General features: G+C 50.6%; 1 protein-coding gene across 1 annotated transcript in view; it reads left to right on the plus strand.

Moving 5' to 3' along the window:
* Positions 1–14,522, plus strand: part of CD9 (CD9 molecule) — a 39,309-nt gene extending 24,787 nt beyond the window's left edge. The window contains exons 2-8 of the mRNA XM_023232399.2: positions 498–606; positions 7,737–7,834; positions 8,513–8,587; positions 10,910–11,008; positions 11,156–11,245; positions 11,868–11,951; positions 14,020–14,522. Of these exons, the coding sequence (XP_023088167.2) occupies positions 498–606; positions 7,737–7,834; positions 8,513–8,587; positions 10,910–11,008; positions 11,156–11,245; positions 11,868–11,951; positions 14,020–14,085 (621 nt within the window). The 3' untranslated portion in view covers positions 14,086–14,522. The remainder of the gene's footprint in view (positions 1–497; positions 607–7,736; positions 7,835–8,512; positions 8,588–10,909; positions 11,009–11,155; positions 11,246–11,867; positions 11,952–14,019) is intronic.
* Positions 14,523–15,721: the final 1,199 nt, after the last annotated feature.

Here is a 15,721-nt window from a genome sequence, read left to right on the forward strand (position 1 = left end):
TGAGCGTGATTTCCTCCTCCACCTAAGCATCACCGCTCGCCTGACAACAATGCTTTTCCTTTATCATTTATAGCTACACGTAAGCATCTCGCTCTGTGTGCATCCCTAAACAGCACAGCGATTTTTAACTACATGGAATCGTATTGCGTGTGTTCCTGTGGCTCTGGCTTTGGTTTAGCATTGTGAGATGCACTCACAGTGTTGTGTGTAGCTGGAGTTATTCGTTTTCACTGCTGTATAGTGTTCTGTTGCCTATAAAATACCCCTGCGGCCAATGGGCGGCAGGTAGGTCACTGTTTATTCCTCTCTTGCTGGTATTTTTAGTACCTGAATTAATCAAACACACCCCGTAATGGCATCTGCAGCTACCAGGCGTATATGAGGGGCAGAGACCAAGAGTGGTCACAAAGTCCTTTGCAAGTCTCACCCTTCAGCGCGCGGGGACTACGTTGTTGCCGGCAGCCAGAATTAATGCTGACGTCCTGTATGTCTTGCAGCTTGCCGGGATTGCTGTCCTTGCCATTGGACTATGGCTGCGATTCGACTCTCAGACCAAGAGCATCTTCGAGCAAGAAACTAATAATAATAATTCCAGCTTCTACACAGGTGAGGGACGGGGAAGGCTTGGTGAATTCAGATGGCAATTCTGCGTGAATTCAGACTCTGGCTCCAACAGAGTTCCTTCAACTTTGGAGGCCCCAGTTGACCCAGGGACTTGGGCTTGGGAAAGACTTTTGCTCTGGTCACACTGGCCAGTCGTGTCCCTTTCAAGTTGTGCAGTTTTTGTGTGTGTCATTGTGCCTGTGAATTTGCATTTAACTGATGTGGTTTCTTTTCCTGATGGCCAAGTCGGGCATGTTGATGGTTCTCTGATGTGATATTGCGTCTGCCAAAGTTGCACCCATTATTTTTTTCTTTTTTTTTTTTTTTTTTTGAGATAGAGTCTTGCTCTGTCACCCAGGCTGGAGTGCAGTGGCATGATCTCGGCTCACTGCAGCCTCTGCATCCCAGGTTCCAGCGATTCTCCTGCCTCAGCCTCCTGGGTAGCTGGGATTACAGGCGCATGCCACCACACCTGGCTAATTTTGTATTTTTATTTGTATTTTTAGTAGAGACAGGGTTTCACCATGTTGGTCAGGCTGGTCTCGAACTCCTGACCTCGTGATCCACCCACCTTGGCCTCCCAAAGTGCTGGGATTACAGGCGTGAGCCACCACTCCCAGCCAGTTGAACCCATTCTTGAGGGTTTACAAACCTCCGTTCTCATCTCTGATGCTCTCTCCTAATTATGTCTTCTTATCCTGCATAATTTCCTTAATTCAAAAAGCTTTGTCCTGGGGTCTGCAGTGCTGGAAGAAGATATAGATGGCTTTCCTCTTCACTGTTCAGATAGGGACTCTGAGACTCAGAAAAACATCAGCCTCCTGGAAAACACAGCAACAACAGGAGAGACTAGAATGGACTCTGCCCAGCCCTTTGAACCCCCTGGTACTGGGGTAAAGCTGTGGTGTTGAGTTTTATTTGTTTGTTTTTGAAACGACTTTGGCTTTGGGAGAAAGGCTTCCAGTTTAAACCTGCCTGGGATCCTCTGAACATGAACAGACTTGGCAGGGTTTTTCTTTCTACACTCAGGCAGCCTTGCTAGCACCATTCTGTCCCTCTCGTTGCTGTATCACCACGTCAAATCTCCCTTCAGAGGAGGGGGATCCTGGTGCTTGCCAAGTGCAGTTGCTTGCGTCTGCATGAATTCAGACTCTGTGGCTGTATTCTGCCTGGCTTGGAGGTAGGAAACTTTTCATTTGTGAGAAACAAAGGAAACCTCCTATTTTTAGGATGACACTGACATGTTGTCAGGCTCAAAGTGTAAGTTTGGTCACTTCCTTCCCACCCACCAAAAAAGTTATTTTTACAAAGGAGGGAGAAAACAGTTATCTCCCAGTCCCTCAGGGAGAAGCAAGGCTGGCCAGCCATGTAGACCTTCCCTTTCCCACCTCTTGAACCGGGTAGGGAGAGTCTTTAAAAACAGCTCATTGGTTGCGTAACATTTGAGCCCCGTGGATAGTTTTGCTGGGTTTACTGCCTTTTATTGTTAGCTGGGGCTTTTTGGGGTGTGTCTCTCTATTGTCGGAAAGAAAGTGAGAGAAAGCACAACGTATGTTTAAAAAGAAACTACACATACACACAGAGTTTTTAGGGAAAAGGTTTCTATAGCGCCCTGACTTGTTTTAGCAACAGAACATTTTTTGCGAGTCTGCGACAGGCTTAGAATGCTGTCCTGCAGAGCGGGAGGGAGGAGCCGGGTGCGGGTGCTGGGGAAGGCTCTCCACGCTCCACGCCATGTTCCAGAAGAGAGCCCTGCACTGGGGGAGCAGGTCTGCCGGCAGGAGCAGGCACGGTCAGGCCCGCTTTCCTAAGCAAAAGCCCTGTGGCCGGTGCCTGTGTCTCCAAAGAGAGACTCAGCCCTCCCTTGTCCTGGCTGCTTCTAACAAACCACTTTTTCTTTTCTGTTACCCAAAGCCTCTATGGCTGATTCTTTATATTTTCAGATGTGGGAGGTAAGAATCTCATGGGTAAGAGGATGGAACTGGGAGGAAGACACTCACATTGTTGAGCCCCCTCCTTTGTGTGTCATTCATTGTCTTGTGCGTATTATATAATTTAATCCCCTTCACTCCGAGAGGACTGTGGAATGATTCTCATCTCACAAGTGCAGGAACCGAAGCCCAGAGAGCATAAATAACTTGTCTAAGTTTATATTCCCTCAAGAGGCAGGGCCAGGCTTTGAACCCAGGCCTAAAAGAGCTGCTTCTCGGGCTGTCCTTGCCAGGTTGTGGGGTCTCCCTCTGTAGGAATGGAAAAGGTCTGTCCTGGCTGAATGTGCCCCATTGGCAGGGATGGGGTGGGGCTGTCTTGGCCCTTTTACTTCACCCAAGTTGTGCTCGGGGAGAGAAACCCCTGTGTGGGTGGCCCAGCCGGCAGGTGGGAAGGCGGCGGGGCGGCCGGAGAGTGGTGAGCACCGTTAGAGGAGCTGGGGCTCGCCTCTGGGAACCTCACAGGATTCAGATCCTGCAGGTCATCGCAGGGCCTCCGTGGTGGCCGGTGGTCCTACCTGAAGTGACCAGGAGGGTGATCTGAAGGCACAACCCAAAGAGACACAGATCCCCTCGTTGGGGTCTAAGGGCCACTGTCCATTTAGCTGTGCCAGAGAAATACAGATCCTTTGCAGTTCCACCCGCTCCTGGGAAAAGAGCAGAGCTTCGAAGACTTCGTTCTGCTTGCAGAAGGGCAGGCCAGGGGGATGATGCACGTGACGTTAGAACAGCAGCACTGACTGGGCATGGTGGCTCACCCCTGACCTCAGGTGATCCGCCCGCCTCAGCCACTAGCAGTTTGGAGGCCGAGGCAGGCAGATCACCCGAGGTCAGGAGTTCGAGACCAGCCTGGCCAACATGGCAAAACCCCTAAAAAATCTCTACTAAAAATACAAAAATTAGCTGTGCGTGGTGGCATGCGCCTATAATCCCAGCTACTCAGGAGGCTGAGGCACAAGAATCTCTTCAACCCGGGAGGCAGAGGTTCCAGTCAGCTGAGATCACACCACTACACTCCAGCCTGGGCAACAGAGCAAAACTCTATCTCAAAAGAAAAAAAAAAGAACAGCAGCACAGCACTCTGAGCACTGCTCAGGTCTGGGCTGCGCCTTGAACTTCACTGAACGCTTTAGGAAATAATAATTGTCATCCTTGGCAATGGGCCAAGGAGGCGTCACTCTGTGTCCCCTTCCCCATGAGACTGTGAGACCAACCTTCTGTGCTGGCCCGGAGTCCTTCTCCTAGCAGATGAGCTTGGAGTGCCAGCCACACCCTGGCTGCTTTTCCAGGGGAGAGTCATGGGGTAACCACCCCTTGTACTGGGCCATCAGCTGTCTGCAGAGCAACCCACAGGCCAGCCTGACCGTGCAGCTGACTTTTCAGGAAACCTGAACAGCCCAGGGGTGGTTTTTCTCCAGTGGGGCCACTGCTTACCAAGTAAAGAAAAAGGATATCACCAGGCAGAAAAGCAAGTGACAATCTTCCCAACATTCAGACAGTCCGTGGTGAGTCCAGTACGGCTGACGGCCTTATATGGGCCTTCTCTCCAGTCCAGGCCTGGAGATTCAGCCCGTCAGCAAGATCCCTAATCCCAGGCTGCAAGCATGTTGGGGAACTTCGTTTTCTTGGTCCTAGGCCAACAGCCTTTCCCAACTCCCTGGTGTACCTCCAGAGCCATGGCTGCTGAATGAGAGCTTCTAGGAGGGCTCCAGCCAGAGGCCACGCATGCTCCCCACTTCCTCGGCCAGCCCCCTATCCTTCATGAGGTGCCTGGTGATTTTCAGGACACGCGACACTTGGCCTCAGTGAGCTGGCGTCCCCATCCTGGCTTGTGACCTGGGGCAGTTCATTTTGTTGGTCTGGGCTTCATTCTTCTCCCTCCTGAAACCAGCATGGCTTACACAAACACTCCCTTACACAAACACTCCCTTACACAAACACTCCCTTACACAAACACTCCCTTACACAAACACTCCCCTCTGAGGCAAAGAAGTACAGTGTGTGGCAAATGGAATTCCATTGTGGCGCTTATTCCTGTGAACTCAGGAGGGCGGGGAACAAAGACAGAATCAGTGGGGGCAGAGGTGGGGCTCCTTTGAACACCTGATGGAGTTATTTGGATATAATAAACTTTTATTGCAGGCCAGAGGCCCTACCGGATTTTGTTCTCCTTCACACAAATGGGCGTGGTGAATGCTGTTTGCAAGACAGAGCTGGTGTAGGGACAGGAGCCTGCTGTGTCCTCTCCCTGGCCTAAGCTGAGAGCCCTGATGAACAGTGAAAAACACTGTTCCATTTCTTGTATAAAGGACACCCTGGCTTATGCTACTGCTGCTACACCAGCCTTTTTTTTTTCCCCCTAGGCCTGTCATGTCAGCCTGAAAAAAGCAGAATAAACAACCCTTAAGCAAATTCATACCGTAATCCTAGAGAAGGCTCTGTGATGGATAAGTTTTTCCATGAGTCAGACAGCAAGCTAACATTCACTTGTTTTATAAGGAGGAACACTTTGTCATTGTCATCAGCAGCCCTGGCTCACAAGCTTGGGGTGTAAGCGATGAGTAGCCTTTCCAAAGGGAAGCACTTAACAGCCCTTGTAAAAAAGCAGCCCAAGCCCTGCAGTGGTTCCGTGACTTCCATGGGGCCTGCTTCCAGATGAGCTGCCCCTAGAGCTTGCTGGCTGCTGCTGAGTCCCCAAACACAGCTGCCAGGGGATCGCTTCCCTTTTCCCCTGACTAGAGAGGGCTAAAGCTAGGCACTGGAGATCTGTGGCCATCCACGCAAGATTTAAAGCCCACAAAACCATTGATCTTAAAATCTTCCTCTGCTGAGCCCTAGCATGAATATTTAATATTAACCACAAGCCCCATTAGGAGAATGTTCTCTTTCTTTGCGTGGGAAATACTTTTCCCTTTAGTAGCTCACTTGCAGCTAATCCAACTCCCTTGGCCTCTGCCAGGACCGCCAGGTTCATGCACTGGGATCTGGACTTAGAGAAAACATGTCTGCCTATTCGTTCCCACTCCACTGTATTTCATGTGCTTGTAAATCCTTTTGATCTCTTAATACCTCCTGTTTGTTCAGCCCCTGCTATGGAGCTCAAAGGAGTGACCTCATCCTTCCTTGACTTGCCCCCATGAGATGGGGAGAAACTGGGGCCTTTTCACTGTCCCCATGTGAGAGAACCAAAGGAGGCTGCCCTCTTACCCAGTGCCCCATGCGTGGGGCTGCACGGCCTCCCCAAGCCCAGCTTGTGGCCTCACAGTGTTTGACTGCCCAGGAAGAGGCGACCTGACTTGAGGACAAGCTACATTTGTCCCCGTGCCCAGTCTGGGCCAGGCATGCACAAGAACAATACCCATATTCTTGCCCCGTGGGGTTTGCCAGTAACCAGTAACCCCACGTGACTTGACCTCACGACGGATGTGGGGGAGAAGGGGGAGGAACAAATGCTCTCTGTGTGCATTCTGCTCTGTGCTGCCCGTGAGCCTCAGCTGTGGGCAGACTGCGTGGTTTGTTGCCTGCAAAGCCTCAGCCCTGCTCAGATGCAGATGTGGGACAGTGAAGTCAGTGTGTCACCTGCCGAGGGTTCTCATGGAGTGTCCTGCTGTGCGTCATGGGGAAACATCACAGACTTTCTCTCGCGTGTGCGTTTTTAGCCCCTACTTCAAGGATATCTCTGGTCCCAATGACAGGACCGTAGGGAGACAGCAGCAGGTTAAAATTCACCGCGGTGGTTAGTAATGATTGTTACATTGTTACTCATGTTGTAATTAACAACAGCTAGCATTTGTTGTGCACACGTGGATTATATCACTTAATCCTCGCGGCAATCCTGGAAGTGGGCATTATTGCTACTCCTGTTTTGCAGATTAAAAAACGATTGCACAGAGAGGTGAAGTGGCTTCCCCAGAGTCACAGAGCTGGTGCTGTCGACATGTGACAGTAGCCTCTCCCAAGGCTAAACAGAACATGCCTGCAAGACAGGCACAGAGACGTCTCTGCTGGTTTTCCCAGGGGGCCCATGTAGGGCTGGGGTGCTGATTAAGGCAGTAGTCCCTGCAGGACAGCTGTGGCTTCTCAAGAATAGAACCTTGGGGTGGCCCCTCTGGGCATTTGTTCCTTTGCTGGGCTGTGGAACGAATGGGGCCAGCGCTGCTCCACTGTGTTTCTGTCCCAGGTATTTGCATTGTTCTGGGTTTGGGCAACAGTTATAGAAGTCGCTGCCCTTCTCTCACCTCCTTCCCATCAGCCACTCAAATCAAGGGCTTAGTAATGGTGTCACTCATCCTCTCCTTAGCAAGGAGGGGCCTCTTCACCCTTAACCTGGAATAACTGAGTTGCGACTGTTAAGATCTATAGAGATCTTTTGCAATTTCCAGCAACATACCTCTTTAATTTTACTTGTAAGGAAATTGAGGCCCAGAGAGGGAAAATGTCTTACCCCAGGTCACACAGCAATCAGCATCAGTGTTAGGGCCAAAAGAAGGGTCTTCTGACACCCCGATCCGTGTCCTTTGCACTAGAGTCAGGTATTGGACCTTTGCCAAGAGGTGCCTTGGGGGTGTTCCTAACTCTGTGTGCCTCACCACCACCCAGCAACAGGGCAGGGAGGCCCGCCTTCTGGGAACAGGCAGAGTTGGTTCCCCCCACCCCTGGGTACGGGGGTGCCTAGGGGTGCACAGCCCCTTCTGCTGGAAGTCTGCTCTGACAGCATCCTCTGTAAGGCAGAGTCCCAGAAGTTAGCCAAAGTGTGGAGGGTGTATGCTAACTAGCTTGAGTGGACTCACCGTGCTGGAAAGAGCTGAGAGACTGGAGCAGCTTGCATTCCCAATGTGGGGATTCCCATGGATAGTCTCTGTCCTGGATTGAGGGCTAATGGGCACCTTCCAGAAGGGCTGAGGGTAAGGTAGGTGCATAGGCTTGATGAAGTAGAGTCATGGAAGAGAGGCTGGTGGGAAGGAGACCTAGGGGCAGAGGTGGAGGAGGAGGCTGTAGTTTAAGGAAAGGGAACTTCTTCTACGAGAGGAGGGGAATAAGGAGTCGGGGAGGCAGGAGTTAGGCAGAGGGAAACAAATTGCCGAAGATGCCTGAGCCTCTGAACTGATGTCTCCACACGTGTGTGCTTCCTCTGTCCTCCCGTAGGAGTCTATATTCTGATCGGAGCTGGCGCCCTCATGATGCTGGTGGGCTTCCTGGGCTGCTGTGGGGCTGTGCAGGAGTCCCAGTGCATGCTGGGACTGGTGAGTCTCCCCTCAGCATCCCCGCAGCCACCCTGACTCCCACCGCCAAAACCTCAGCGGGCCCAGACCCAGACCCACAGAACAGATGGAGGGGGATGGGGTCAAGAAGGTACCCAAAGGGCACGAGCTGTCCTCAGCCAGGGCCCCTCCCCAATGTGAGGCATAGCCCCTCTTCCTTTCTGGAGCCTGTCTTACCGCTTCCCCTAGGCAACTAAAAGGACTTTGTTTCCCCCTTTTCTCGAGGACCACGTTTGCTTTTTTTCCCTGAATCCACAGGTACCTTTGCCTTCTCCTTCTTTCAAAATCTGTTTTGATCTTTTCCAAGCTCCATGGAGTAGATTCACTCCCTTTACTTCCCCAAATCTCTGTGTCTTTTGTGAGCAATGGTAGTGTCCTGCTCACTGACTCTTCACTAACACCTTGTAAATGCTAGTTCTGGGCTCGGCTGTACTCAGCTCTTTCCTCATGTCCAGGCACCTTGCCTCACTGTGGCCTCTGTCCTGGGCTTGGTTAACTGCCTGTTCTGTGAACTTCTTCCCTGCCCCTTCTAGGCTATTCATTTGTGCCACCAGATGCCTGTTCCCCAGGGAGTTGTCCTTCCTTGTCCCAAAATATCCTTCGATTTTCCTGGCTGGTTGGCTGGGACTGTTCTCACCCTGTCCCCTCGCTGCCTTCCAGTTCTTTGGCTTCCTCTTGGTGATATTCGCCATTGAAATAGCTGCGGCCATCTGGGGATATTCCCACAAGGATGAGGTAGGTTTTTCCCATGAGATCTCTTGGGTTTGGGAGTTGGGGGATGGGGGACAGTGAAGCAGGGGGCAGGTCCTGGCTGGGCACTTTGTTCCGCTTTCAGCTGTTGACCAGGCCCCTTTTATCTCATCGTGTGCCTGTGTGCCAGCGAACGTGCCCTCCTCGGGGCAGGAAATGTCAGCGCGCTTACTGTCCTGTGCGAGATTGTGTCAGTCATGGTGTTGGCTAATAGTAGATGTTCAGGAACTACCCATTGGGCCTGTGCGTGTGTGTCTGTCCGTCTCACACCTCAGCAGCCCTCTCCCCCAACTTTTAGAAAGATTACTCAGAAAATACAGGCTTTCTGTGGGCTGGACACCCTTGCCTCCTCCTCTGATCTATAAATAACACGTTCAAGTGCTGCCCCCATGAGCCAAGTGCTGCCCCCAAGCCTGTGCAAGGTCCACAGATGTTTGAACTATGGGCCCCACTTCCGGAGACTTGACCATCTAGTATGGGAAAAAGACATGAAATCAACAAGGGTCATAGAGGTGATTTATATCCAAAGTACTATGGGATTTGAAAAGGTGGGGTGGGGAAGGGAATCTCTTTTGGCTTCATAGACAAGGGAGCCATGAAACCTTGAATGAGAGATGTGTTCAGGAGGAAAGTTGGAGGAAGGGAACTTCCAGTCAAAGGGGTGGAGCATGGCTGGGCTTGGGCTTACATGGGGAGCCCTGCAGAGTTTTGGACCAGGATGGGCCATATCAGAGTAGTGTTTTTGGAAGGGCTACCTTGTCATGTTCAGCAAGAAGAGGGAAGGAAGAGAGATGCTGGAGGCAGGAAAGGAACCCTATTGTTTTGTTTTGTTCTTGAGACTAGTCAAGTACGGTAGTGAGAAGCAGGGAAAAATGGAACGAGGACTTCCATCTGTAACTGACGTAAGCAATCCATTGAGATAACTCACTACTTTTAGACCAGCCGAGGGAACTCTGTTTAAAAAAAAAAAGTAGGGCCGGGCGCAGTGGCTCAAGCCTGTAATCCCAGCACTTTGGGAGGCCGAGATGGGCAGATCACGAGGTCAGGAGATCGAGACCATCCTGGCGAACACGGTGAAACCCCGTCTCTACTAAAAAAATAGAAAAAACTAGCCAGGCGAGGTGGCGGGCACCTGTAGTCGTAGTCCCAGCTACTCAGGAGGCTGAGGCAGGAGAATGGCGTAAACCCGGGAGGCGGAGCTTGCAGTGAGCTGAGATCCGGCTACTGCACTCCAGCCTGGGCGATAGAGCGAGACTCTGTCTCAAAAAAAAAAAAAAAAATTATCCAAGCAATAACAGCTACAGCCATAGAAACAGGAAGGGATCATTGTGAAAAATGTCAGAAAGATGCTGAAGGAAAAATGTTGGCTGTTGGTCTGTTAACTGGATGTGGGTGAGCATCAAAGGGACAGACATGCATTAAATTGGGATGTACCAGATGCAGACACATAATAATATATCCCCTATATTATAATACAATAGCTGACACGTCCTCCAGATTTACTCTGTACTGGACATAGTGGCAAAGGACTTAACGTGCAATATCTCATTTAAATTCTCACAATAACCTATGAGCTATAGGGACAAATGTGGAAACTCCGTGCAGAGAGGTTTAGTAATTTGCCAAAACTCATACCTAAGTGAAGAGAAAAAGAAGATGGAAGCCTGAGGAAATAGTCAAGTCAGGAGTAGTATTTTTAAAATATTATTACCTTTAGATCATAGAGCTTCAATTTAGGAGCGAAGCAGAGCTGAAGAACTGACCAAAGTATAAGACACAGGGAGAAACGGCCAGAGCGGGTTTCTGGAGGATGTGGGAGGAGATGGAAAGTGCCCAAAGGCCCCAAAAGAAGGCATTGCTAGCGGCTGCCATCTGCCCAGTGATGTCCAAGCACATGGCCGAGAGCTTAGAGAGAACAAGATGGAACACATAACATTTGTTCGTGGAGAAAGATGTGAAAATGCGGCCGGGCGCGGTGGCTCAAGCCTGTAATCCCAGCACTTTGGGAGGCCGAGACAGGCGGATCACGAGGTCAGCAGATGGAGACCATCCTGGCTAACACGGTGAAACCCCGTCTCTACTAAAAAAATACCAAAAAAACTAGCCGGGCGAGGTGGCGGGTGCCTGTAGTCCCAGCTACTCGGGAGGCTGAGGCAGGAGAATGGCATGAACCCGGGAGGCGGAGCTTGCAGTGAGCTGAGATCCAGCCACTGCACTCCAGCCTGGGCGACAGAGCGAGACTCCGTCTCAAAAAAAAAAAAAAAGTGAAAATGCCGCCTCTGCCCCTCTCTTGTCTGCCCATCGTAGGTGATTAAGGAAGTTCAGGAGTTTTACAAGGACACCTACAACAAGCTGAAGACCAAGGATGAGCCCCAGCGGGAAACGCTGAAAGCCATCCACTATGCGGTATGTCGCCTTGGCAAGGCACCCTCCTGTCTTACTCCGGACTGTGTCTGCACACAGGGGTGCTGACTGTACCAGACCAGTGCACACGTTCTCATCATCTTTTTAAAATGTGTTTCTCTCATCCCCATCCCTGCCTTCTCGCTGTAGTTGAACTGCTGTGGTTTGGCTGGGGGCGTGGAACAGTTTATCTCAGACATCTGCCCCAAGAAGGACGTACTCGAAACCTTCACCATGAAGGTAAACTCAGAGCAAGATCCTGGTGCCCCTGCGCCATTACTGTGGGCAAACCCTGCAAGCGTAAAAGTGACAGCAGCCCAGGGCTGCTTCAGAAAGACCCAGTCTGCCTGTGAAAGGGTCCCAGGGCACCCATCTCTTTCTCCCCTACTTTGGGCCCTCCGTTTACCGAAGGGCAATAAAACAGGCCAGACCAGGGGAATGACAAGTGCTCGGGCACTGCCCACTGCTGCCAGCCTGGAAGCTGTCAAGGGCAGGCGTGCTTCTGAGTCTTGGACTCCCGCTCTGACTTTGTCAGTGGCTCCTATCTGTAAGCCGGAGTTAATGTCCAGCTCCAGAATAGTAAAAAGTGACCTTACAACCATATCAGAAACAGGCCCCCAAGCAGGGCCTGTCCCTCCTCCTTCCCTGATGTCCTGCCCAAATTTTTAGCATCCATTAGCATAGCCGTCGCTTTGTTCCCCTCTCCATCCAGCAGCCAGAACTTCTCTTACCCTGAACACCCCTGTCCCCAGCCCACCCTCTGCCCACCCGTTCTCCCAGGTGAGACGGGTGCCGTGGGAGGAAGGAGGGGCCCCGGGAGCAAGGACTGTGTGTGACCCAGGTCTTGGTTTGTCTCCCCAAGTCCTGTCCTGATGCCATCAAAGAGGTCTTCGACAATAAATTCCACATCATCGGCGCGGTGGGCATCGGCATTGCCGTGGTCATGGTGAGTGGCGGGACGTCGTCCCGGGAGGGGGACTGAGGAGTTCACACCGATTCAGCCCATGCTCTGCCCAGACACTGCCGCAGCCTGTGCATTTGTCAGCTCACTTTGTCCTCATGCCTTTAGCATTTCCATTTTACCACTAGGGAATGGAGAGACAGAGGCCGACGTTCTGATCAAAGCCTCTCACCTCCTGAGTGGAGGATCTGAGGTTTCCCCTGGGTTTCTTCAGAGTCGACTCTCTTAGCCTTTAAGGTTCAGGGCACATGGGCAGCAGTGCTGGCGCACTCGTCCTCAGAGCATGTCTCCTTAGGCACCTGCTGTTCTTCTCCCTAAGAAAGTAGTTCACTAGAGGCTACCGGCATGGGAATTGTTCCATTTCCTGAAGAGTCTCTGAAAACGGGCAGCCAGAAGGAGGTCTCCTGCTAATCAGCCCCTAGAAACCAACAAGGGCCAACCAGGTTCCTTGGGGTCATGTCCTCTCTCCCCATGAGGGAAAACCCCAGACGGAACATGGTCCTGCTGGGATGGCCTTGGCTCCCTGAGTCTTCCCCCACCCCCGCCCGCTTCTGCCCCCTTGCCAGACTGCCCCCAAAGAGAGAATCGCCTCCTTTCTCTGGCATCTAAGAAAGGCATGAAGTACCTTTCAGCAAAAGATACAATAATACCTTCTTTCTTTTCTTTTTTTCTTTTTTTGAGACGAAGTTTCACTCTTGTTGCCCCGGCTGGAATGCAATGGTGCGATTTCAACTCACTGCAACCTCCACCTCCCAGGTTCAAGCAATTATCCAGCCCCAGCCTCAGCCTCCCGAGTAGCTGGGACTGCTTGCGTGTGCCACCATGCCCAGCTAATTATTTTTAGTAGAGATGGGGTTTTACCATGTTGGTCAGGCTGGTCTTGACCTCCTGATTTCAGGTGATCTGCCCACCTTGGCCTCCCAAAGTGCTGGGATTACAGGCGTGAGCCACTGTACCCAGCCAAGATATAACAATACCTTTTAAAACAGAATATTAGGCTGGGCGCGGTAGCTCACGCCTGTAATCCCAGCACTTTGGGAGGCCAAGGCGGGCAGATCACAAGGTCAGGAGATTGAGACCATCCTGGCTAACATGGTGAAACTCTGTCTCTACTAAAAAATACAAAAAAATTAGCTGGGCGTGATGGCAGGCACCTGTAGTCCCAGCTACTCGGGAGGCTGAGGCAGGAGAATGGTGTGAACCCAGGAGGTCAAGCTTGCAGTGAGCTGAGATTGCGCCACTGCACTCCAGCCTGGGGGACAGAGCGAGACTCCGTCTCAAAATAAAAATAAGGCCAGGTGCTGTGGCTCACGCCTGTAATCCCAACACTTTGGGAGGCTGAGACGGGCGGATCACGAGGTCAGGAGATCAAGACCATCCTGGATAACACGGTGAAACCCCGTCTCTACTAAAAATACAAAAATTAGCTGGGCGTGGTGGCGGGCGCCTGTAGTTCCAGCTACACGGGAGGCTGAGGCAGGAGAATGGTGTGAACCCGGGAGGCGGAGCTTGCAGTGAGTGGAGATTGCGCCACTGCACTCCAGCCTGGGCGACAGAGCGAGACTCCATCTGAAAAAAATAAATTAAAAAAAATAGTAATAATAAAATAGAATATTAACACTTTGGGAGGCCGAGGCAGGCAGGTCGCACCACTGCATTCTAGCCTAAGCAACAGAGCAAGACTCCATCTCAAAAAAAAAAAGAATATTAAATACACACAAAGACAAGCGCAAAAGTACTAACCTGTATGAACTGTAGGAAAACCTGGAATTTGAGCATTAAATTTGGCTCTGAGCTTCCTTGTCTCACCCTGAAAGTTCCCAAGGAAACTGCTTGTGCACCTGACTGCCAACCCCCAGATTCCTCACGTCCCGCATCCTTCTTATTACCTGGCCTGCATCTCTCCTGCTTCGGTACCTTCTGACTCGTTTGGCCTCCTGGATACCATTCTCCTTGTCATTTGTCTTGGACTGGGTGACCCATGACCTGCCTTTCCCTCAGCCTGCCTTCACATCAAACCACCCTGATCCTCATGTTTCTTCCTGTCTCCCAGATATTTGGCATGATCTTCAGTATGATCCTGTGCTGTGCTATCCGCAGGAACCGCGAGATGGTCTAGAGTCAGCTTACATCCCTGAGCAGGAAAGTTTACCCATGAAGATTGTTGGGATTTGTTTGTTTTGTTTGTTGTTTGGTTTTTGTTTTTGTTTTTGGTTTTTTTTGCCACTAATTTTAGTATTCATTCTGCACTTCTAGATAAAAGCTAAAGTTATTTTATGTTTGTCTTTTAATGCTTCATTCAATATTGACATTTGTAGTTGAGGGGGGGGTTTGGTTTGCTTTGGTTTATATTTTTTCAGTTGTTTGTTTTTGCTTGTTATATTAAGCAGAAATCCTGCAATGAAAGGTACTATATTTGCTAGACTCTAGACAAGATATTGTATATAAAGAATTTTTTTGTCTTTAAATAGATACAAATGTCTATCGACTTTAATCAAGTTGTAACTTATATTGAAGACAATTTGATACATAATAAAAAATTATGACAATGTCCTGGACTGGTTTTGGTTTCCTTTAATTATTTGCAAATGTCTTTCAACTGCTATTAACTCCACCTGCATTTATATGAGAAGTAGTTTGGGAAGTGCTCACCCCAGTTTACTAATTAAGAAATCTAGCTGGGCGCGGTGGCTCAAGCCTGTAATCCCAGCACTTTGGGAGGCTGAGGCGGGCGGATCATGAGGTCGGGAGATCGAGACCATCCTGGCTAACACGGTGAAACCCCGTCTCTACTAAAAAATACAAAAAACTAACCGGGCGAAGTGGTGGGTGCCTGTTGTCCCAGCTACTCGGGAGGCTGAGGCAGGAGAACGGCGTAAAACCCGGGAGGCGGAGCTTGCAGTGAGCTGAGATCGGGCCACTGCATTCCAGCCTGGGCCACAGAGCGAGACTCCGTCTCAAAAAAAAAAAAAAAAGAAATCTAGATGTGGAGAGATTAAGGGATTCTGATCCAGAGTCACACAGGTGTTAACAGAGGAGTCAGCACCAGCAGCTGGTCCCCAGATGCTCATTCAGCAGTGTGACATGTATATCTTGGGGACATGACAGTACACGTCACACCATGGTGGCAGGAACTTTGTTTTATTCATGGCCTAGCCCCTAGTTTCTGGTGCATAGTAGTGCTCAGTATTTTTTTATCAGTTAATATTTGTTGGTTGAATGAATAAATGAGTGTGTACCCATCAGGGTTTCATTAGAGAAGCAGAACCACTAAGAGGTACTTCTTTGAAGACATTTGTTGTGGGAATTTGACCTTACACAGTCACTGGCACTGGGGCTGCTTAAGCAGGCTCTGCAGACAACTGGCAAGGACAGACGGACTTAACGTAAGGGAGGACAGGCCCGAGCGGGAGCCCTTGAAGGCAGACACATCCGTCTGTGTCAGTTCTTTTTTTTTTTTTTGAGACAGGGTCTCACTCTGTTGCCCAGGCTGGAATGTCATGGCCCAATCTCAGCTCCCTGTAGCCTCCCAAGTAGCTGGGACTACAGGCATGAGCCACCACACCCGGTTAATGTTTGTATTTTTTGTAGAGAAGGGTTTTGTCATGTTGCCCAGCCTGGTCTTGAACTCCTGGTCTCAAGCTATCCACCCGCCTTGGCCTCTCAAAGTGCTGGGATTACAGGTGTGAGCCACCACACCCGGCCCTGTGTCAGTTCCTGTCTCTGCTGAGGTGAGCCAGCAGAGAAGCCACAAT

The sequence above is a fragment of the Piliocolobus tephrosceles genome, chromosome 10 (genome assembly GCF_002776525.5).
Source record: "Piliocolobus tephrosceles isolate RC106 chromosome 10, ASM277652v3, whole genome shotgun sequence".
Taxonomy (NCBI): Eukaryota; Metazoa; Chordata; class Mammalia; order Primates; family Cercopithecidae; genus Piliocolobus; species Piliocolobus tephrosceles.